Genomic DNA, 23619 nt, shown 5'->3' with positions numbered 1-23619 from the left:
GAGAGCAACATGGCTGGGTCCCTGCTGAGCTCCAGAGGGAGGCTGTGAGCTGCCCCTTTGGTCACCACTCCCTGGCCTCAGCCTGAGGGACCTGGGTGGTCATAAGCGGAGGCAGGTGTCCAAGGCACTCCCAGATTGGGGGGCAGTGGCCTGCTCAACTTCTGGGGGGAGGGGAGGCAGGGGTTCTATGTCTTGAATTTCAGCCCCTCTCCCCACTTTTTTTTTCCCCACTAGGTGAATGATCTTGGGCAAATTAACTTTTTTGAGCCCTTTTGTTCACAAAGACTGGGACCACAATGAGGTTTTGGAGTGTGAGACAATTATATGGCATAAGACCAAAACTTGAAACCAAATCCATTGCCGAGTTGGCTCGGACTCATAGCAACCTTATAGGACAGAGTAGAACTGCCCCACAGGGCTAGTGGATTTGAACTGCTGACCTTTAGGTTAGCAGCTGAGTTCTTAACCACTGTGCCACCTGGGCTCCAGGCGTGAGACAGCGTACCTGAAAGTTCCAGGCAGGGCTTGCTTTGTGGTAGGGGTTCAGTGTTGGCATTCTTCCTTCTCCACCAGATGAGGGGATTCGAACCTCCAATCTTTCAGTTAGTAGTTGAGCATGTTAGCCATTTGCACCACCCAAGAACTGCCAGCAATCACTGCAGGGGCCTGAAAATTGGGACCCACCAAAGTCTGGCCTGATTCGGCTGGCTCCCTGCTCCCTCTGTCGTCATGAACACGTAACCCAACTTCCTGAAGGGATGTGCACAGGGGCCTCATGGGCACACTAAGGACTGGGCCTCAACTTCTGTATCTATAAATGGGCATGACTGCACTACCGACGGGGGAAAAAACAAACAATCTAGGAAATCCTTGGAGCTTCCTTCACACTACAGCATGGCTGTGACAAAACCCCAGAGACCCTCTCCTCGCATTTTTCCCGTGGAAGACTAATATCAAAGTCCCTACCTACAGACACACTTCAAGACCTGGGGCCCCCAAGATCACACAGGAGGTCCTGACCTGAATAGAGCATGCTTGGGTCATGCAACACTGGCTCTCACACAAGACTGCCAAAGAAAAGTCCTAGGGCCTCACTGGGGCTGCCCCGGCACCTGCAGAGGCCTGATATCAAGCAGTCGTTTCATGTCCGGCTTCCCTTTGGAGCCGAGCCCGGTCTGAGAATTGTACTGACTGCTGCTGCTCCTTTGTTTTCACATACTTTTAGCTCATGCTGGATTAATTTGGGATCCCAAGGCCATTTGTAATTCTGATATGCTGTCTTGGAGCCTCAAGGGAGGAAAGAGGCTGAGCTGGGCATGGCCTTTTCATAGAGAGGTAAAATCCAGAGCTCCAGGGAGGGTAGAGAATCTGAACAGGAGTGAGGGGACAACCTTGGGTATCTGAGCACAGCGCCTGCTTCTTTTCACCCCTCTGGAAACCTGGTGGCGTACTGGTTAAGAGCTATGGTGCTAACCAAAAGGTCAGCAGTTCAAATCCATTAGGTGCTCCTTGGAAACTCTAATGGGCAGTTCTACTCTGTACTATAGGGTTGCCATAAGTTGGAATCGACTCGATGGCAACAGGTTGGTTTTTTTCCCTATCTCTAGAGTCCAGTTCCGAGACATGGCCCGTGAACAAAGTCACCTACAGCACTGTTATGGATTGAATTCCTCACCCCACCCCCAACCCTCACCCCAAGACAGGTTGAAATCCCAACTCCTGTACCTGTGAACATGACCTTGTTTGGAAATAGTCTTTGAAGATGTTATCGGTTAACATGAGATGATACCAGGGTAGGCTGGGTCCAATCCCATCTGAGGGGGACATGATATGGACAGAGGAAGGAGGGCCATATGATGATGGAGGCAGACACAGCTACAAGCCAAGGAACAGCAAGGATTGCCGGAAGCAACCAGAAGATAGGAGAGAGACATGGAAGAGTTTTTCTCTTGGGGCCCTTAGAAGAAACCAACATGGCCAACACTCTGATTCGGACTTCTAGTCTCTAGAACTGTGAGACAATAAATTTCTGTTCTTTAAAGCCACCCACATTGTGATATTTTGTTACAGCAGCCCTAGAAACTACTCAAGACCCAACCCTCAGTTGTGCTCTCTGAGGCTATAACCTCTCACCCCCTTCTCTCCCCTCAAACCAAAATCCCATTTCCTGAATCCATCTCAACAGTGACTAGGCAGGAAATGAGCTTATCCCATGGAGCCCATCACACACCCTTCTTTGCTTACACCCAAGAATAGTCTTGGCTGGGAGAGGCAGAAGACTTTAGACTCCTAACCCAAGGGGTGGCTCTGTGGGGCATAAAGAGGACAGTTTGTGGCATTGCCATATATTGCTTGGCCACAGACTTTGGAGCTAAGCAGCTCTAAGCCAAAATCTTGGCTCCAACACTTAATAGCTGTATGACCCTGGGCAAATCACTTAACCTCTCCTCAGAGAGGACTGTCTCTTCATCTGTGGGACTGTTTGAGGATAACATGAGAATGCAGGTACAGCACTTAGCACAATATTTGGCATACAATTAAAGCTTGAATATGAAAGTTGCTGGCACGATCTTGTGGAGGGAAAACTTGGCCATTAGGCTGTTCCAGTCCTCTAGGATCAAGCTTTCTCTTGCGGACAACCCTTGGGTCAGGAGGATGGAGGTCTTCTTCACATTCAGCCCTTGGCATTTAAGGCCTTGGGTCATTTCTGGTGTTCCTTTGGCATCCTGGGTATCTCATGTCCCACTTGGCCAACTCTCCCTATAACTATTATTGGTGTTTAGGTGCTGTCAGTTTATGGTGACCCCATGTAAAAGAGTAGAACTGTTCCATAGGAGTTTCTAGACTGTAATCTTTACAGAAGCAGATCGACAGGTCTTTTTCCCAAGGAGCTGCTGGGTGGGCTCGAACTGCTAACCTTTTGGTTAGCAGCCAACCACTTAATTATTGTGCCATAGGGGCTCCTTCTCCCTGTGAGTACTCCATGATAAGCAGGGCCAGCCCCACAGCCCTGACTATAGTCTTGGGGCCCTGCAATCACCATCATTTCATGAGCTTATTGTCTTATTACCAAGCAAAGCAGTAAAAAATTATGGACATAATTAAGTACATGTTGGGTTAACTTTGTTGTAATGGTTATTTGATTGCAACACTGAGCTGAACTGATGATCAACTTGACTGAATGTGAAGTGGGACCATTTATTCCTCAAGACCTGAGATCTGAGGGGTCCACTGGACCATTAATGAGACCCTGCCCCTTGCCCCTGCCACAGGATGTCCTGACTGGTGTCCTGGGACCCCCCTCGGGATGGCCATCACCACAGTCAGCCACAGCCTCAGAATGTTCCTCTGCCAAGGGTCCCTCAGTGTGGACGCTAAGCCCCAAGACTCCGGTCCCACGTGGCACTCCCAGGTCATAGAGCTGAGGAAAGTGTGTCTTTTTCAAAGGTCTCTTGGAAAGTTCAGCTATACATCAATCAGGCCACCCCGTTATAGGAGAGATGGCACCCTACAGTGTCTTAAGGACTGCTTTATTTTATTATTTTTTGTGCTTTAAGTGGAAGTTTACAGTTCAAGTTAGTTTCTCATACAAAAATTTATACACACGTTGTTATGTGTCCCTAGTTGCTCTCCCTACAATATGACAGGACACTCCTCCCTTCTACCCTGGATTTCCCATGTCCATTCAACCAGCTTTTGTCCCTTTCTGCCTTCTCATCTTGCCTCCAGACAGGGACTGCCCATTTAATCTCATGTACCTAATTAAGAAGCACACTCTTCATGAGTATCATTTTATGTCTTATAGTCCAGCCTAATCTTTGTCTGAGAGGTGCCCTAGGGAATGGTTTTAGTTTTGGGCTAACAGAGAGGCCGGGGGCCATGTCTTCTGGGATCCCTCCAGTCTCAGTCAGACCATTAAGTCTGGCCTTTTTACTAGAGTTTATGTTCTGTACCCCACTTTTCTCCTGCTCCATCAGGGACTCTCTGTTATGTTCTTAGGGACCACTTTAATACGTGCCCAGGAGACTCAGGCATAGAGACCAAATGAAGAGCCCTATCAAAGCACAGATGATCTCTCTCGCATCCTTGTGTCTAGACACCCTTCAGCTTGGGTGTCTACTCCACAAGGACCTGACTGTAGATCATCAGTAAAGATCAACGGGGTGCTCCGAATGACATTCCCAGCAGAGGACAAAGATTTCCCCACTCCAACTCTATGCCCTGGCCTGCTTGGCATTCTATGGGCAATGTTTTGTTAATAATCTTTGAACGGGGTCCTAAAGCTCACTACAGCAGCTTTTCTCTCTCTCTTCCTCTTCCCCCTGCCCACAACATTCACTCATCGCATATACACGTATCATACACACACCTACACATCAGACACATGCACACATACCTTACCCAAACCCTAAAATGATGCAGATGGCCACACATGACCTGGCAGGTTAAACAATAGTCCAGAAACACCAGTCTGGGCACTGAGGATTCTACACAAATGCCATCTCCTCACAGGACTAAGGGAAAGTCCCTCCACACCCATATTTGAGGTTCCCTTTTAAAATGGGTGGTTTTTATTACTCATCACCCAACACATGGGTCAGATGCTTTGGCTTCTCCTTTCAATAGTGTGGCCCTTGAACAAAATCCCCAGAGGCATCATCATTTTCCTGCTGCGCCTTGCTTGAGGAGGAACAGCTTCAGGACACAAGGTGCATCTGCCCAAACCTTCTCCTCCTCCTTCTCTGCAAGGGAAGGAGGTGAAACAGAGATGCGAAGGCAGAGAGGGGAGCAGTATAGCTGAGGACCACAGTTCTGTTCTCACACTCCTCAACACTAGGGCAAGGCCAGGTGGGGACATGGTGAGAAGCTGAAAACAGTAGCTATGGAGGTGACAGAAGAGACAACTGGCAGAAGGGCAGTCAACCATGATTCTAAATTATCAATAATGAGGGAAGGAAGGAGCCTATATCCCTTTCCCCACAGGGTCTTGGCCACAGCTGCTGAGGACAGTAAGTTAGCAGAATAGTTGTTGAACTGCCTGAATCTGGGGCACCTGCTTAGTTAAAGCAGGGTGCAGGACTGGGGGACACTGTTCACACCTTCTAGGGGGTAGGTAAAATGGAGTGAAATTATGCAGGGGGCAGCCTGACAAAGGAGAAGCAACATGCTGACTTCTGCCCTCAGCAGAAACCACAAGACACTGAGGAAGGCAACATGACCACACAGCTGGGGAAATGAGGGTCGCTCCAGCTCTGTGACCTCTCATGACCTCTCAGAGCTTCATGTGCCAGGAACAGGGCAAAGACTGAGGCCAAGGGCTACCTCTGGGCAAGCCCCAGCTGAGGCTCAGGCCACAGATGGCCCTCACCCCCACCCCTGATCCTACTCCTCACCCTGGTAGCTCAAGACACTGACCATGTCAGGACAGTTGTGCTCACTCTGCTCCCCTCACTCCAGTGTGTCCAGTTTCCCCAAATCACTGGGGGGAGAGGGTAAAGAAAAGTCTGTGGGATATCATGGTGGGAATGGAAGACAATCCCTCCAGCTCAAACCAAAACCAAACCCATTACCATCAAGTCAATTCTCACTCATAGCAACCCTATAGGACAGAGTAGAACTCTCCCAAAGGGTTTTTAAGGCTGTAACCTTTACAGAAGCTGATTGCCAAATCTTTCTCCCACAGAGCAGTTGGTGGGTTTGAACTGTCATCCTTTTGGTTAGCAGCCACGTGCCTAACCACTGTGCCACTAAGGCTCCTTGCCTCCAGCTCAGGAAGGAATGAAATCCTTTACATTCTCTTCATTGGTAAAGAAACTGGGGTAAAGCTTTGCATTTGTATACTCTCCTTAAGAACTTTCACATACTCATTATCTCATTTTAGCCTCACAATACACCCCCACCCCCACTGCTGTCTAGTGACCCTATAGGACAGAGTAGAACTGTCCCATAGGGTTTCCGAGGAGCAGCTGGTGGATTTGAGCTGCTGACCTTTTTATTAGCAGCCAAAGCAGACAAACACTATTTGCTCCACTTTAAAGATAAAAAAAGGCCTGGGCAGGGCAAAAAACGGCCCTCAAGGACACAGTGGGTAGTCTATTTCCCCAAACTCTGGTGCACTCTACCTTGTACTATACCTCTCTACCCCAGTGGTTTTGCTCAAGGCGACAACAGATAGGCACTAGTCTGAGATACAAGGGGTCACTTGAGCCTTTTCTGCAGTCTCAGGGATGACCACCCACAGCGGCCCACTGCCTACTGGTCTGCTGTCCCCTTGGCTCTTGAGAGGTTTCCTGCTTTTCTGGCACTGTGTCAATGCAGAAGATAAGGAGGAAGAAGGGAGAGAAAATGTATGCTCTGAGCTCTTACCTGTTCTGATCCGAGTCCTGCGGGGAGATGCCTGAATCCCAGTCCATGTCCCCTGCTGGTCGTTCTAGGGCCCAGGACAGAAGCCGGGGTCAGGGTGGAGCCAGAAGCTGGGCTCTCAGCTCCACTGAATGAATACTGAGAGCGTTTTCTCCAGAAGAAATTGACCCCACAGATAAATCCGACCCCCTGCTGTGTCTCCGTCAAAGAAGTGGAAGCAGAGACTGTCACAGTGACCTCTGGTGGACATTTCCAGGGCTGAGCCGACCACCTGGGGCCTCTCAGGTGTGGCCCAAGGAATGAGCTTTTGGAATGGGGAGGACAGAAGGGAAAGAGCCTGTCTTCCCAGGTAGGAGCACTTGCACACCTGAGTAGTGCTCCTGGCTGAACTCAGCCCAGTCCATAGGCCATTTGACTTTTTTGTGGGGAGGGGCAATGAGGCCAACAGGGGTGAGGGCATGCCATTGGAGAGGAGGTACAAAAGCCACTGTGGAAAGAGCTACAAGCCACGGAAAGAAGTCATGGTAGCCCCCACACCAAAGCACAGAGGGTGGCCTCCCGTTAGTCTGGATGGTTACGGGGGACTTCAGCACACAGGGCTGCCTCTGAGGTGGTAAAAAGTCTATGTCAAAACCAAGAATAAGAAGACATCCCGATAACTTTGGTGACAGTCAACTATGCTCTCCCTCCTTTCCTGCTCCCCCTCCCTAAGCACCCCCTTCCCTGTTTTTCTCCTTCTGGACTCCATCTGCTCTCCCCTCCCTCTCCCTCCCTGCCACCCAGACCTCACAGTGAGCCTCACCTGGTGCAGCTTGATCCCAGGATGGAGTCCAGGCCAGGATCCCCACCTTGGGGGGGCCCTGCCCCGATACACTCAGCATCTCCTGCAGCAGAAGGCGGTTCCTCTCCACCCGGTCAGATAGGGACAAGGCACTGCCCCCGGTGCCCAGTGCCGCCAGGTCTCCAGCTCTCCAGAGCCCCCCCAGCAGGGGTGTCCTGGGGACAAAGTCCTCCTGAGAGGTCAGGGATGTGCTGTCCAGGTCTCCTCCTGTGGCCAGACCATCTCGAAGGGGATATGACCTTCCCTTCCTCAGGTTGAGTGTGTGGGTGGTTTTGTTACAAGGCCCAGGGCCCTCAGGCCGGCTTGGAGCAGCTCTGTGGACAGGGCTGTCTTGCGAAGAGTTGGGCCCTGGCACCAGCCCTCTCTCATGGTCAGGTAGCATCCATACTGCTTCTGGAGGCCACAGGCTCCTCCTGCTCCAGCACTCTAGCCCAGGGACAGGCAGCCTGGGGGGCCTGGGGTACCCATTCCTGGCAGGTTCCTTGTCATTGACACTGCCATCCAGCTGCCCATCTGTCAGGGTCTGATCATGGGAGACCACCAATGCATCTGGCAGGGAAGACCCCTCTCCACTGCCCTTGACCCGTCTGCATTTGAGCTTCTTGAAGGATGCCCGCTCATGAGAGGTGGGGTCAGGGTTCACCCCCTGCTTGCCCGCTGTCATCTTCTCCCTCAAGGCTCTTACTTTGAACTCCAGCACGGAGGGGCCTTGGAGCTGCACCCTCCATGCTCTGGGAGGATGAGGGGTCATCGGGCTGGGTGTTCTGTCTTCCGGAGGGCAGAGCCAAGGCCTTGGGAGATGTCCATTATCCAGCTGCTGCTCAGGGCTACTGCTCTCTATAGCTGTCACTTCCATGGGGCTGGCTATTCTGCTTGCTATCTTGGATCCTCTGGAGGAGAAAACAGAGAGCTCCTGAGACCCAGCCCTAGCTCCAGCAACTTCCTGGATCCCCAAGGCACCTGGGTTTTGAGCCCTGTTCATACAAGAATAACTTGGAGGACAGGGCAGGGGATGCCCTCTAGATAACATGAAAGCACTTGGGAAAGTACAAATCAGTGAACAGTACAAATTATTGCCTTTTTTTCTTCCAAGTCTGAGTGGTGTTCTAGTTTTCCTATTCCCATTTTACAGATGGGGCAAGACGAAGCTTCAAATGACAACTAACCCTATGCCATATGAGGACCAGAACGGCAATTACAGCCAGATTTCCCAATCCCTGGCCTCATGCTTTGCAGAAGCATGGTCTCAGCGGAGGATGTCTACGTCCGCTAATAGCCCTTTTCCAAGGGGAGCTACTGTGGATGATGGACTTTAGAGAGATGCTAAGTAGCATCTGTGTTGGAAGGTGCTGCAACCCAGTCTCACCCATGTCCCCAGCACCCAACCCACAAGGCCACAGCATGGGTCAGTGCTTAAAGGGTGGCCAGGATCAGTGGCTAATTTCCCTGAGGCACCTGCAAGTGTTTTCAAACACACTCTCTCAGATAACCCTCACACAAGTCTGCCAGGATGGTATTATCTCCATTTTACAGTTGGAGAAACTAAGGTTCATCTTTTCAGTCGAGGCCCAGGGTTCTTTCAAAACAATGATCATTTAACCCTGTTTTTTTAACCCTGCCTCCCACAGGTGTGGATGAGAATATTCTGTCCAGAGGGGTCAAGTGATTTGTTAGCATTTCACAGCTCAGAAGTAGCAAGGTTGATGTTACTGTCTAAATGGGGAAGGAAAGTGAGCACAGGGTGTTCGTCACAAAGCTTCTGATGTGCACACATACCTGCCACAAGGTCTTAGTATCTATTCTGCTCTCATACATCTAGATGTGTCCCATTTGAAGTAAACTGCAGGTATAAAAATCCGTATTTACATAAACAACAGATTAAGAGTTAATTATTTACTCCATAAACTGACTAAGGATTCACCATGGAATTCTTTGACATGGCAAGCCTCTCCATAATCATTTATTACCATTTAATTTATACACTACTTTTTAGGAATACGTGCTTTATAAAGCAAAACACACATATTGTTTAAAATGTCACATCAGCTTTAAGTCAGTGAGGCTTAATGCCTATCTTTAGAACAGAGATCATTTACTCTATTAGCTGAGCTAGAATTTAAGAAGTATCTCTCTGGAGCCCAGCCACCTATTCCTCTTTTCTATGGTCCAATTGAGAAAATACCCGTTGCTGTGGATTCGATTTAGACTCATAGAGACCCTATAGGACAGAGTAGGACTGCCCCCTAGGGTTTCCAAGAAACAGCTGGTGGATTTGAACTGCCGACCTTTCGGTTAGCAGCCAAGCTCTTTAACCACTGCACCACCAGGGCTCCCACTGAGAAAACAGGGGATTGGAATGTAACTTGAGCAATCTCAGTTATATTTAAAAATCGTTTTGGCGGTGTGAAGTCTGGAAGCAGCATTCCAGTGATAGTCATCTCCGGAGACTTTAAAGAATGAGACCCTCCTGTCGGGGTGGTCTACCGGGAAAGTTGTTCAGCTTGGAACCGCCTGATTCTGCGACTCAAGTACTGTGCTTGCTCTAACTTAGACAAGTAAAATGAAGATGGACGAGAAAGGTGGGCCTCCGCCACCACCCTCCCGGCTGTGTGACCGTGGGAGGCCTGGTCCCCGAGCGGCCCGGGCTCCCCTCTCTGCGGCCCAGCCACCCCCTCCCGGCCTGCCCGGCGCCTCACCTCCTCCATACTCACTGAGGGCTGCCGCCGGCAGATTTGGCCGCCGCCGCCGCCTCCTCCTCCATCCCCTCCATCCCTCAGAGAGGCGACACTCTGCTCTAGCCCTGTCTCCCTCCCAGGCCCGTTTCAGGGTACGGGGAGGGACTTCCAGAGTCGAGCCCCCGGCGGGCGGGTTCTGGCCAGGGTCTCCGGGAGTGCGGTCTGCAGGCCTCGCCCCTCGGGGCGCGCCCGGCCTGGGGTCCGGGGCAGGGTGGAGGCCGGGGCTCAGCTCCCGGCTCTCAGCGCGGCTCTCGAGACCTGGGTGGGCCGTGTCCAGGCAGCCGCCCCTCGGACCGCGGCCTCCCTCCGGGTCTGAGGAGAAGCGGGGTCGGGTGGGGGAGGGCGCTGGCAGGGAAGGAAGTGTGGCATCGGCTGCTAGTTCATGGCTTTGCCATTAAGGGAAAAGAGGCCAAGGCTGGCGCCTTTCAGGGCCGGGAGGGAAGAGAGCGAACAGGAGAGAACAGAGAGGAGGGAGGAGAGCGGAAGGGCCGGAGAAGCCGGGACCTCTGCCTCCCTCGCGCCCGGGCCTTCACGGCACCTCTGCCCTCGCTGCCGCCCGCCGGTCCCCAGTCTGTCCAGGCCCAGACAGCCAAGGGGAGCTGCTTTTCCCGGCGGCGGCGGCGAGGGAGCGAGTCCCTCACAGACGTCAAAGGGGCGTGAGGAAACAGAGGAACCGGCCCCAAGTTTGGGAACTACGGGGCCGCTCGCCTCTGACGCCCGCCGGCCGGGCCCGGCGCTTCCCAGCCCGCGGCCGCGCCCGGCCCGGGTGACTCGCTGCGCTACAGGCTGAGGGCCGCCTTCGCGGGTGACAGAGCTAACCCCATGCCGACAGGACAGCGGACTGCAAAGCGAAGGCGCCGGCTCCAAAGCGAAGGAACAGTGTTAGCCCCCATGCCCTCCGCGAGCGCACGAAAGGGGAGAGTGTAGCAGCGGGACGCGCGGCTCAGCTGCCGCAAAAGCTAGGAAAACACGTTCCTGCCGAGCTTGTAACCCTACACCCATGGCTTTGGGGGGAGGAGGCTCGGCTATCGGGGGTGGAAGCTAAGGAATGCCCTTTGTTTAGGCAACTTTTCCTGAGAAGTCGGTCTGCCCTCTCCGGGCACAGTCTCCATCGCCCCAGGGAGCCGTTTCCTCGGCGGTCAAGGTCACTTACTTACGCTTTCTAGAGGCGCGAGTGTAAGACAGGAGTGGACAAGGTCACCTTATCCTCTCCTGCTAAGGGGACTGCCTGGTGCCCGCATTGCCCACAGCTTTGGGCAGGGGCCAGTTCTCAGGGTCCTGAGGACTCCTGAAGAGAGGTTGGCACTTTTTCTAGGCCGAGGAGAAAGAAGCGGCAAAGGGCTTTACCTGCAGAGTGGCCCAAACCAACGGAGCTTTCTTTCTCTTTGCACCCAGAGGGAGCTGACAGAGCCTCACCTATTTCCAAACCTATTTTTCCACAAAAGACAGGAAGCGACAGGAGAGTTAGGACCCAGGAGATTCCGGAAATCTCTACAAAGGGAAAGTGCTCATTCATCTATACTTCAGCCAACAAGCTTCACTCTCAAGCATGGGATGCCCTTTTGCTTGTATTTGTGCACTAGCGTCACCATCTAGGTGACAGGCGCAGCAATCGTGAGGACCACACAGTGTGCTAAGTGCCCGAGCAAGGGCTGGAGGGGAAGACAGGCTTACAGAGAAGGTGCCACTTGAGTTGGAGTGACCCTGCAGAACGGGGACACCTGGGGAGGGCTTGAGAGTACTCTTTGGGGAGGCACAGCGAGCGGGACGAAGGGGACACTTGCCCCCTGGCGCAAGTTCAAGGGGCCGCCAGACTGGCGCGGAATGACATTCCCAGGCACTACAAACATGAAAGGCGCCTAAGACAGCCGGGGGGAAAAGGGGGAAGGTGGCTATCAAAGTCTATTCAGGTTGAATGGGGGGGGGGGGGCGGGGAGCCATTTAGAGATTGCCCCTGGGCACTAAAACCGGAGGGGGGAGCGCAATTTAGAGATTGCCCCTGGGCACTAAAACTGGAGGGGGGAGCGCAATTTAGAGATTGCCCCTGGGTGCTGCTTACCATGTTCGCTATGCCCAGGGGAACTGGGAGTAATTCTGCCTTGGGCTAATTTAGGAAAGTGAGAGATTGTCAGGACAAACCTTTTGTGTGACGGTCCCCAGAGCACACAGCTCTGGTGACAGGTGGGTCTCCAGTCTGGGGCCAGTGCTCTTGCAATTGACCTCTGTTCCCCTCCCAGAGCAGGCAGTTCAACAGGGCACTTACTACTCACTGTCTGTTAGTAGTAATCGCTTAGCAGTACTCTTACTGGTACCATTTATGGAGGGTGTACTGAGCATCAGGCATTGAGCTAAGCACTTTACATACATTATCTCATGTTGCAACCTTAAGAGATGGATACTATATATTGTCCATTTTCTACAGATAAGGAAACCCAGTCCAAGTGATCTGCCCGAGATCATAGAGCTAGTAAGTGGCAGGTCTTCTAGTGCCCAAGGTACTCGCATCAACAGTATTGTCGCCAGCATCCTGCTAGTTAAACAAAGAAAGATTTCATTTTAAAAATATTCCAAGAATTTGTGAGAAAACTGAAGTGCTTGAAATAGATCCTCGAAATGTGCTGCCACCTTGGCACGGCCCTTCCTTTCTGGGTCTTTCTCTCTTCCTTATTCCTGCCATCCAAGCTAAAATCATGAAAACCAGGCATGGCTCCTTATTCTCCTCCATGTGCAGAGTCTAAGCTAACAACAGCAATACCGTTACTATTATCTCGGACTGCCTATGAGCTAGGTGCTCCTTATAACCAAACCAAACCCACTGCTGTCAAGTCGATTCTTACTCATCAAAACCCTATAGGACAGCATAGAACTGCCCCATAGGGTTTCCAAGGCTGTAGTCTTTAGGAAACAGACTGCCACATCTTTCTTCCACAGAGCAGCTGGTGGATTCGAAACACCAACCTTTTAGTTAGTAACTGAGCGCTTAACCACTGCGCCGCCAGGGCTCCTTGTGCTTCACATAGAGTATCTTAAATTTTTACAACAACCTTGCAAAGTAGGTGTTATTTATCCTCACGGTGCTGTTGAGTAGATTTCAACTCCTAGTGACCCCATGTGACAGAATAGAACTGCCCTGTAGGGTTTTCTAGGCTATAATCTTTACAAGAGCAGATTGCTAGGTCTTTCTCCTGTAGAGCCACTGGGTGGGTTCTAACCACCAACTTTTTGATTAGCAGCTGGGTGCTTAACCATCGTGCCACCAAACCAAAAATCAAATCCACTGCTGTAGAGTAGATTACGACTCATAGCGACCCTATAGGACAGAGCAATATAGTCCCCACAGGGTTTCCAAGGCTGAAATCTTTATGGAAGTAGACTGCCACATCTTTCTCCCATGGAGCAACTGGTGGGTTTGAACTGCCAACCTTTTGGTTAGCAGCAGAGCACTTAACCACTGCACCAACAGGGCTCCGACTGTGCCACTAGGGATAAGGAAATCAGAGAGCCCAATACTGAATATAGCGTGGACTACCAGAAGAACAAACAAATCTATCTTGGAAGAGGTATAGCCAGAATGCTCCTCAGAAGTGAGGATGGCAAGACTTCATCTTATGTGTTTTGGACATGTTATCAGGAAGGACCAATTCCTGGAGAAGGACATCATGCTTGGTAAAGTAGAGGGTCAGTGAAAAAGAGGGAGACCCCCAAAGAGATGGATTGACACAGTGGCTGCAACAATGGGCTCAAACGTAGCAACGATTGTAAGGATGGCGCAGGACCGGGCAGTGTTCCATTCTGCTGTTCATGGGGTCACTATGAGTTGGGACCGAGTCACCGAGTCGATGGCACCTGACAACAACGACAAGGCTACACAGCTGGTACAATCGAATCTGAGCCTAATTTTGTCTGACCCTAAGACCTTCTGCCTTACTTCTTTTCAGAGGCACCTCTGATCTCAGGCTCTTAAAGGTAATTTCTCCACGATGCCTGCCCTTTCCCCTCCCCCTAGAAGTTAATGATCCGTGAGGCCAGTTTCCCAAAGGTCCAGCAAAGGCTTAATGTTTAAAAGAAACCCGCCCTCCAACTTTTTGAGATGCATATAATCACCTTCAGTTTACTCATTAAATTTATTTTGCATTGGGGGTGGGGTGGGGTGGGAGTGTCACATTTACACAGAGTTTTTAAAAGCCATCTGTCCTAAAAATACCAATGAGGAAATCCTTAGAATGCTATTAAATTCTCATGAGATCCACTTGTCTGAGGGCATTTCTCGTTCATTGGATTCTGTTTAGTTCAGCAAATATTTGTTAAGCTCCTATTGTGTGCCAGGCATCTGAGAGACAGAATATCATAGACCCCGCCCTTGAGGAATTTCTGGTCAAATTGGGCTGGGGGCAGGCACATAAGCGGACTTTCTGTGTAAGTCCTCCCGTTGAGGTTAGTGCAGGTTGGTGTTGTAGATCACTTGCAGGAACATCTAGATTGAGGGGTGCGTGCTGGGTGGAAGGGGATGTCACAGAGACCTGGGTCTTGGAGAAAGAGCAGGAATTATCCAGACAGAGGGGAAGGGGTGGGAGGAGGCATTTCAAGCCAACAAAGTAGCATAAACACAGGCATCGAGGTGTGAAACTGCCAGGTATCAGCATTACTAAGTGTAAAATTCAAACCGAGAAAGGTAAGAGGAGGGGTGAGGCTGAAGAGCTGGGGTGGTCTGGGCCTGGACTGAGGGCCTCAGGGGTCCTGCTGAAGAGCTTGGATTCCATCCTACGGAGTGAAGTTCCTAGAGGATCAACACCTTAGCCCTTGAGTGTGGTTCATCATTCCTAGGCTGGGGAACTGTCTTATTTCCTTATATATCAGGCCCTTTCAAAACCAGATTTTGGAGTAAAATCTAGGAGTAAAACAAATACACAGTAAATAGGGATCAGGTAGCCCTCTTCCTCTATTCAACAACTCAGGAAATCCACCATCCTGAAAGACCTTTGGCTTACCCTGGATGAAAACACCAGTTTTACTATTCCTCACCCCCATATCCCTAACACGTTCTGCATCCTCAGTTTGAATAAGGACCCATGCAGGGCTGATTTCAGGGCTAAGTATAATAGGGTTTCACTTAAGATGAAGGAAAAGGCGAGAGAGATGGTCCTCAAGATCACAGTGTTAGAACCAGGTTGGGTGCGAGGGACATTCCCTCCATCCCTCTACAGTACTGCCTAAAGCAGCTTGTTCATCCTTGCCAGCTGGAACCTGAATTTCCTAGACCCTCTGTTCTTGATTCCACAGGCAGGTGGAAGGGACTGATTCCAGCAACAACCCCTGTGGATGTGGTTCACTCTCCTAGTGCCATCACTCAGGCCCTTGTCATTTCTCCCAGAACAGGGGCAGGAGTATCTGGACTGGCCTACCATGCACCTGCCTTTCCCCTGCTTCAATTCTACCACGGCTCCCCTGTGATTCCCAGGGGCCTGACCAGTGCCCATGTAGACTCTCCTGGGAAAGGGAAGCTGGTGAAAATGCTGATTCTGAGGCTCTAGTTATAGAAATTCTGATTCCTTTGGTTGTAGTAAGGCCTGGAAATCTGTTTTCTAATAAGCTTCCCAGGTGATTTTGAGGCCCAGTCAGTTTTGAGAAGCTCAGGTCCTTGGGTTAAAGCTCAAATTCCTTCATATGCCACATGGGTCCCACCAGCCTTACCTTTTACTGTCCCTGCCAGCCTAGCCTGCATCCGTACCATATTGAGTTGTTCAAAAACAACCAATTGGAAGTGCTGTTTCATGTCTCCTTGCCTTTGACTAAGCCTTTCTTCAGCCTGAAACATCCTACTTCACTCTACACACACATACATTCCCATCCCAATGTGGCTCTCTTACTAGACCTTCCACACACAGCTCAAATGTCACCCTCAGAGAAGCCTCCTCCAACCCCCGCAGTCCTCCCAGCCTGGGTTAGAGCACACTGGATCCACCTCTATCAGTAACTGTCTGACACTTGTGGGTCCCCCACTACACGAAGAGCTTCTTGACAGAGCACCACGTCTAACCCTTATCTGTATCTTTGGCACCTAGCACTGTGCCTGCCCACTAAAGGTAACAACTAAATGTCAGACAATTAAATGAAAAAAAAAAAAAAAAAAATCCCTCTCAGGTAAGGATGCCTCAGAGAAAAGGGGGCCACTGCTTGCTAAGAGGATCAAGGGCATTTCCAAAGAACTTGGTTCATTCTCTCAGTGTGACCAGTCATGCCTCAGGCCCTCTGGGAATGTCAGGCCCTGGCAAGGCCAGGACCAGCACCCAGGCCTCCTGACTGACCCGCAGTTGCAGCTGAGGTCTAGGCCTCCTTGGTCCTGCCCTTCCTCCCTCTTCCAAAAAGGGCCTTTGATCACAGATTTCAATTATACTTCAACTCCTTCCTTACACTTCAATTCAGAGTTGAGCCTGGAAACTTGGAGATAAAATAGCTACCAGAAATAGAAATGGAAGTGATATTGAGGCGGGAAGCATGGAAAATCAGGGTGGGAGAGGACACCAGGGATACACATGGACAGGCACAGCTCCTGGGGAAAACAGGCACCATGACAGTGGGGCACCTGCAGACGGCAGTCGCCTTGTTTTCTTGCTATGCCTTTTTCCACATGCCAGCACACACACACACACACACACACGTGTGTGCACGAACACATGTACATCATGCTCTCCCATGTCACAACATGCCTGAATCTCCTAAGATCCAAGGAGAACAGATGTGTGATTCTTACCTGGTCAGGGTCAGCCTGCACAGCTCTCCCAGGCTGATGGGCAGGAAGCCCACTGACATGGGACAAGGACCGGGACTTCACTGCCTTTGATGCCTACTCATTCCGTATCGCCCCTGACTCTGCCAGGCATCTGTTCCCATGCCTGAATCCAAACTGCAGCTCCTAATCACAGGGAAATGACTGGGATTAGGCAAATATTTTAATACTCTCCTTCCTAGCCTACCGCGCCTACCTATAAGGAGGCCATCAGTCATCAGTATGTGAAGAGGACACCTGACTTTTATCCCCGACTGTCAATAATCACTGTCATCTTAGCCAAGCCAATTTTCTCATTCACAAAATGAGAACAGATTCAGGAAGAAAGACGTTGGAGGATGACTGAGACCCGAACTCATATTTGTGACAGAAAGTGCTCGGTACTATATTAATAATTGGCTTGATACCTATGGGAGACTAGGAAGAAATGTACTAGCATAATCCTGACACCGACAGTTCAGAAACAAAACAAAACAAAACAAAAAAGATTATCTCAACAGAAGCTGAAAAGGTGCTTGAAAAAATTCAACATTGTACCTAGAAGACTTCTTCTCTAATATAAAAATATCTTTCCCATATCCAAAGTCTAAGAGGCAACATTTTACAAAATGAGGAAACTCCAAGGTAGTCCCATCAAAATTAGGAACTGAACAAGAATGCTTCCCATCATCAAATTCATATATCAATGGTCTATAAGATCTGAAGTGCATAATTATTAAAAAAGGAGTCAAAGTCATTTTAATTTGTAGATGATATGATTGTTTACTATAAAAATCCAAGCAAATTAAATGTGACTGGACACAAGATAAATATTAAAATCCAGCCTCCCTTAATACCTGCACTAACCAAAAGAAAAAAAAAATGCCAGTCAGAAAAATAACACATAACCCATTTAGTAGTAAATTTTACACCAAAAAACATACACAAGAAAGTTAATAGCAACATTGTTCATAATGCAAAATAACCAGAAAGAAACCAAATGTCCTTCAGGGGTAGAATGAATAATATTCATATTGTACACTGGAATTTTTTGTACACTGAATTTGTACTTTTATGTCTACACTGTAATACTGTATGGAAACCCTGGTGGTGTAATGGTTAAGAGCTAGGCTGCTAACCAAAAGGGATCGGCAGTTCGAATCTACTAGGCGCTCCTTGGAAAACCTATGGGGCAGTTCTACTCTGTCCTATAGGGTTGCTGTGAGTCGGAATCGACTCGACTGCAATGGGTTTGGTTTTAATACCGTTTAGCAATGAAAATGAACAAGCTATAGCTACATGGAACAACATGACTGATTCTCATTAACATATTGTTGGGCAAACAAAGCAAGTCAAGGAAGAAATTGAAAAAATAAAATTACGTGTTCTTTAGGGACACATGTAGATGTGGTAAAACTAATAAAAAGCAAGAAAATTATTAATACAAATTCAGTGTAGTGGGCCCCTAGTGTCAAAAGGAAAAGGTGATGCAGTTGGAGAGAAGGATGAGGGGGGTTTCATAGACATGAACAATGCTTTATTAAGCTAGATGTTATTATAGATTTCTGCTTTATTATTTTTCTTTACATTGTATAGATTTACAAACGTACATATACATAGTCTTTAGTATGTACAACATATTTCATAGTTTAAAAAACACTACAGTAAACGAAAAAAAAAAATTAAAAAAGAAGACCTGGGTAAATGGGAAAACATTAATTAATTAATGCTCCTGGATATTTATTGGATATTACCAAAATGAAACTGTTTCTCAAAGATTTAATATAATTTCAGTAAAGATTCCATATATGGGCAAGAATATTGAAGAAAAAAATTGTAAAAAATATGACATTATAAAATAAAGATACAATAATGAAAATAGAAACTGGCAAAATTGTCACAAAAGGAGAGACTGGAAGGGCTGACTCATTAGGGGGAGAGTAAGTGGGAGTATGGAGTAAGGTGTATATAAGCTTATATGTAACAGACTGACTTGATTTGTAAACATTCATTTAAAGCTCAATAAAAATTATTAAAAAGGAAAAAAAAATAGAAGGGAAATAATGCAAAAATAAACAACCAGATCAAGGTAATGTTACTCTTACTTGGTCTGATAAAGGATTTTTTTTTACCAAACATCTACAGCTAACATTGTACTCAATGGCAAAATATTGAACATGTTTCTTGAATTTGGCAACAAGAAAAGGATTTCCACTATCACCAACTTCTATTCAACATTGTAATGGAAGCCATAACCAGCCATCAAAAAAGAAAAATACATACTCTTTTTAGTAATTTAACAAAAGAGGTATGAAACTTGTACTCTGAAAACTGCAAAATGTTTCATTCCCTTCTCTGGACTGTTTCTCAGTGAATGACACCATTAATCACCCAAGCCAGCAACCTGAGAGATTCCCCTTTTTTTCTCAACCCTCCACAGAGATCCTGCCCTGTTCTCATCTCTTGAAGCCAAACCTGTCTCCCATCTCCATTGCCTCTGCCTCATTTCAGAACACCATGATCCCCACCACAGAACTGACCCAGCCTCCTACCGGCCTCCCTGCCTTCAGTGTGCCCTGCTCTGTTTCCTTCTTACAGCTGCTGGGTGATCTTTCTGAAACCCAAATCCCAGTTGATTGTCCTCATGGCAATTGAAATGTGGCTCATGACTTTGGCTTGCAGTTCTGAACCCATCTCAATCCACCTTCCCCAACTTCTCTAGTCTTACCTCCTTTCACATTCCATATACGTCTTTACACTGCTTGCTATTCCACATTCATGTATTCTCTACCTGGAATGTCCCTGTTCTTCCCCATCCTGGGGACCCTAATGACCACCACATTCAGCACAAGTATAATATCTCTTCCCTGTATTCCAAACCACTCACTGTCTGCAGCTTCTTCTGGGTGGGTTTCTTTGTCTCTTCAATGAGTTCATAAGCTCTTTGAGTGCAGTGGTTAAGGCTTTGAGCTCTGGAATCAGGCTGATTTGCATGCATTACGTAGTCTAATTCACAAGGCAACTTTAAGAATTGTTATTATCATCCCCATTTTATAAATGAATAAACTGAGGCTCAGCAATATTAACTGCTTTGCCCAAGGCTCCCCAGCTTATAAGTGGTGGTTCCCAGATTCAAAGGCAGAACTGCCTGTCTCTGAAGGGTGTTTGTAACCACACAACGGTCTTGTCAATGGGATGGAGTGACCAACCAGTCTCTATTATCAGAGAGGCTCTTTGGCTCATGTGGCCTATTTATTCCCATCACATCTCCCCCTTATTTGTTGGTAGGGCCTGAAATAAGGTCTGAATCAGCCCAAATGCTCCCTCCTTATCTTTAAGAACCAAAGGAACCTCAAGCTTTTGTAGACTGCCCCCTTTCCCTCCTTTTTCTTGTACTATAGTCTCCAAGAGGTCACAAATTGTCCAGGGGCTGATTTGGTCAAGAGCCTAGCTCAGGCTTGGGTATGAGCATGATCAACAGGGATGAGAGTAATTAATGGAAATGTTTTTACCTGTTGAAGAAACTAAGGAGGTTCTCTACCCAGGATTGATATGTTGTGGTCTAGGCATTTCTCCCCACATAGCTGCTCTTCTACATCCACAGAGGCAAAAGTTAAATCACTGCCATCTGCCTCTTTCCTCCTGTTGTGAAAGTCAGATGTCAGCAAGTGCATTAGAGCAGCACTTACTAGTCTCGAAATCATGTCCCAATAAGCCTCCCAAGGCAGAAGAAGAAGCCAAGGTCTAGGAAAGAGGGAGGTCTAGCTTTGCCAACTGAGTCTGAACCTAGCTAAGTGGAGTGGTTCATTGCTAGGTGGGGGACCTACTTTGGGCAAAGAGGGAAAGATAGCACATTTTCCCTGAATGGAAAACAGCACCATTGCACTGGAGAGCCCCAAGGCTTAATTTCTTGTCTTTTTTTGCTTCTCTTCCCTGGGCCAGGTGCCTGAGACTGCTTTCCACAGAGAGCCTCGAGCTTGTCTACCTTGCTGTTGGCAGCCCCTTTAGACACTGCCTGAAACAAGCGAGAAAGTCAGCATGGAGCTCCTTCCTACCACTCTTTTGTCTGGGATTGCTGCTTGTCAAGCTCTGAAGAGTGGTTGCATCCTCCCTTCCACGTAGAGACATCACTCCTGTCATGGTGGAGACAGGCCCCTGGGAACCCTCACTAGCATCTGTAGGCCAGATGGCCTCCAGCTGGCTCAGCCACGAAATACGGGCTTGAGGGGCACCAGCCTAGAAGGGGCCCAGTCTGCAGGGCTGGGGTGAGTTCTGCTTTGGAAGCTGTCCCCCAGGGTTTTTCTGCCTCAGACTGGCTCGCTAAATTTGTGATCATCTGGAGCTGCCAGGACCAAGCCCTTTCTGGCCCCCAGGATGTACAATGGCTGGTTCTGTGAGAGTTCCTGTCTTCCATTCCCTCCTGCCTCCACCAGCCTGGGAAGTTTTTCTAAGGACATGAATGACCCTCAGAAGCAGCCTCTCTCTGAGCAGAATTCCCTCGACCTCCCCAGCCCATTGGAAAGCTTTTTCCCAGGTTGAATTAAGGTATGTGGAGGGTGAGATATCAAGAGCAAGGCCCAAATTTGAAAAGCCGAGGATTAGACTCTGGCAGACTGGATTCAACCTCAACTAGGCCACACCCACTGTGGGACCAGGGCTGGTCACTCCACCCCCATGGAGTTCAGTTTTCTTATCCAGAATGAGAGTATTCAACCATACTAACATGTCCCAAACTGAGTTCCTTGAAACCCATCAGGTGTTAAGTCTCTATGAAAAAGAGAATTCAGACCCAATGAGTTTGGGAGATATTGTGTTCCATCTCACCCTCCTGTTGAGTCATTAGGCACAAAGGCATCTTAAAGTCTCAGGGAAGTCCTGAAGAAAACAAAAGAAAGCAAAACCATTTTATCTTTGTTTAACTCTGCCGTTCTCAAAACTAATTGACCACAGAAGCATTTTCCCTCAAAATAGCAATTAACATGCTAGGGAACTAATGTTCTAGGGAACACACTTGGAACAACCTGGACCAGATAGATGGTTGCCCGGGTTCTTCCTGCAGTGAGTCTAGGCCTTTATACCAAGAAAGAGCTGCCATATAGCACATCCCAGGATCCCACAGCAGAAAAGTCTTCCTTTGGGGCAAGTGGCAGCTGATCCCAGCTTTTTATTATTTTTTCAATCTTTTTTTATTTTAGATACTCTAGTACTATGAAGAGTTAGAGACCCAAAAGGGAAGCTTTTAAAATCTCAATTTCTACTCTAATTCTCTGTCAATTTGATTAAGCCAACTTGCCTCAAAGCTAACAGCCTCAGGTTGCCCATCTGTGAAAAGGGAGAACCAGGATAGAGACTTGGTCTGGCATTTACTCAACATTAGCCCTCTCAACGTTCCCAACCTGGGTTCCTCAAATGCCTAATAGGGAGAAAGGTGCAGGCTATTTCCAATATTTAAAAAACTCTAATGCAAATTATATATTTACCCATGAGAAGTATCTTTGCTTTTGACTGATATTATATGAACTCAGTATGACAACACTGGTTGTCATGGGGACAAGGATTATTATGTAACAAATGTGGATGGTTTGTTTGAGAACTTAAGGCCCATGGAAGTAATAAAAGCATCAGCTGGTAAAGAAAAGGTGAGGAGCTACTAACTTGAGAGGTTGGGTTCAAAACCAGTTTAAAGTACTACGGTGGGGTGCAGAAGGGTGGATGAGATCTGAAGGGGATTAGGGTTTCCCAAGTAAAGATGCCACCCAAAAGAGCCTTTGGGAGACATCTAGGGTTATGTGCAGAAGTGTGCATTTAATTGTGAAGTCGCGGCAACACAGTGTTCCTTTTCAGAGCATATCGGGGAAGGTTCTGAGTCCCAGGGTGGGAAAGGTGCTGAACAGCCAATTTTACTGTGCTGAGGAAAACAGGGCCTTCAGAGCTCCTAGGAGGCCAGTGGGCTCGGATCAGGCCTTCTGGAAGCAACATGCAGTGCCAGTGTCTAAGTGTTTTCAAGCCCTTCAAAGCTGTCAATGAGTAAGAATGCATACTCTGTTAAAAATAAAAGCAAACAGATTCATTGAAGTTTCAAGACAGTTCAAACTGGGAACATGTCTGATCTCACAAAGTGAAGCCAAATGCTCCAAAATGGTGGAGTCACAGAGGCACATTTATGAGGTAAAATACAACATTCTGATTGGAAGTTTGCAAGGTTAAGTAAGCAGGAATCACGACAACTTGAAGGGGGGACTTTACAGTGACTGGTTGGAAATACGAATGTGGGCTATTTACAGTGATTGGTTGGAGACATGAATGTGGGCTATTTGGATTGGTTAGTTTGAATACATGACTAAGGAGGGTTTTACAGTGTGGTCACAAGGTAATTATCTTAAAACTTTCCTGAGGGCTCCTGAGGAGATCACTGATAAGGGTCTTGTGTTAAGACCCTCCCTTACGACCATTCTTTTCATATCTTTAGCTTAACTGTGGAGAAAAAACCTTTCTTTTGTTATGTACTTAAGTCTGACTAAGGGTTTGACAGGTATAGGGGAAATAAGCAAAAGCTAAGTTGGATTTGGGACTCAGGCCTGGACCATTATTCTGATTAAGTCAGCTGCCTGAATTCTGGAACTCTCACATATTCCTTTCTTTTGATCAAGGATTTATTTAACATCCTTTGATCACTATTATATGAATGTTTTCTTCTACAGGGGCTTGCTATGATGACATGTGATTCCTTAGGTGCTGTAAAAATGGCTTGGGGGCAGTGTCTGACTTCCTCCAACCCCACAAGGGGGAAGGAGAACCAGGATCAACAGTCCAAGGCTGATTCCTATGAGGCACGAGTCAGACATGACTCTTCTCTCTGCCATCTTTACCAATTCCGACACAAATCATCTACTTCTCTGCTGCGTTCGACAGTT

General features: G+C 48.2%; 1 protein-coding gene across 6 annotated transcripts in view; it reads right to left on the bottom strand.

Moving 5' to 3' along the window:
* Positions 1-10998, bottom strand: part of KIAA1614 (KIAA1614 ortholog) — a 55294-nt gene extending 44296 nt beyond the window's left edge. For 3 of the 6 annotated variants that reach the window (XM_049867983.1, XM_049867981.1, XM_049867982.1), the window contains exons 1-3: positions 9916-10915; positions 7166-8094; positions 6367-6430 (exon numbers count right to left, since the gene is read on the bottom strand). In XM_049867983.1, the coding sequence (XP_049723940.1) occupies positions 6367-6430; positions 7166-8094; positions 9916-9974 (1052 nt within the window). In that variant the 5' untranslated portion in view covers positions 9975-10915. Of the gene's footprint in view, positions 1-6366; positions 6431-7165; positions 8095-9900 lie in introns of all 6 variants that reach the window. The other 3 variants (XM_049867979.1, XM_049867978.1, XM_049867977.1) reach the window with 3 other exon arrangements.
* Positions 10999-23619: the final 12621 nt, after the last annotated feature.

Source organism: Elephas maximus, chromosome 24 (assembly GCF_024166365.1).
Source record: "Elephas maximus indicus isolate mEleMax1 chromosome 24, mEleMax1 primary haplotype, whole genome shotgun sequence".
Classification (NCBI taxonomy): domain Eukaryota; kingdom Metazoa; phylum Chordata; class Mammalia; order Proboscidea; family Elephantidae; genus Elephas; species Elephas maximus.
Note: the sequence above shows the minus strand (reverse complement) of the source record. Positions and strands in the feature narration are given on the sequence as shown.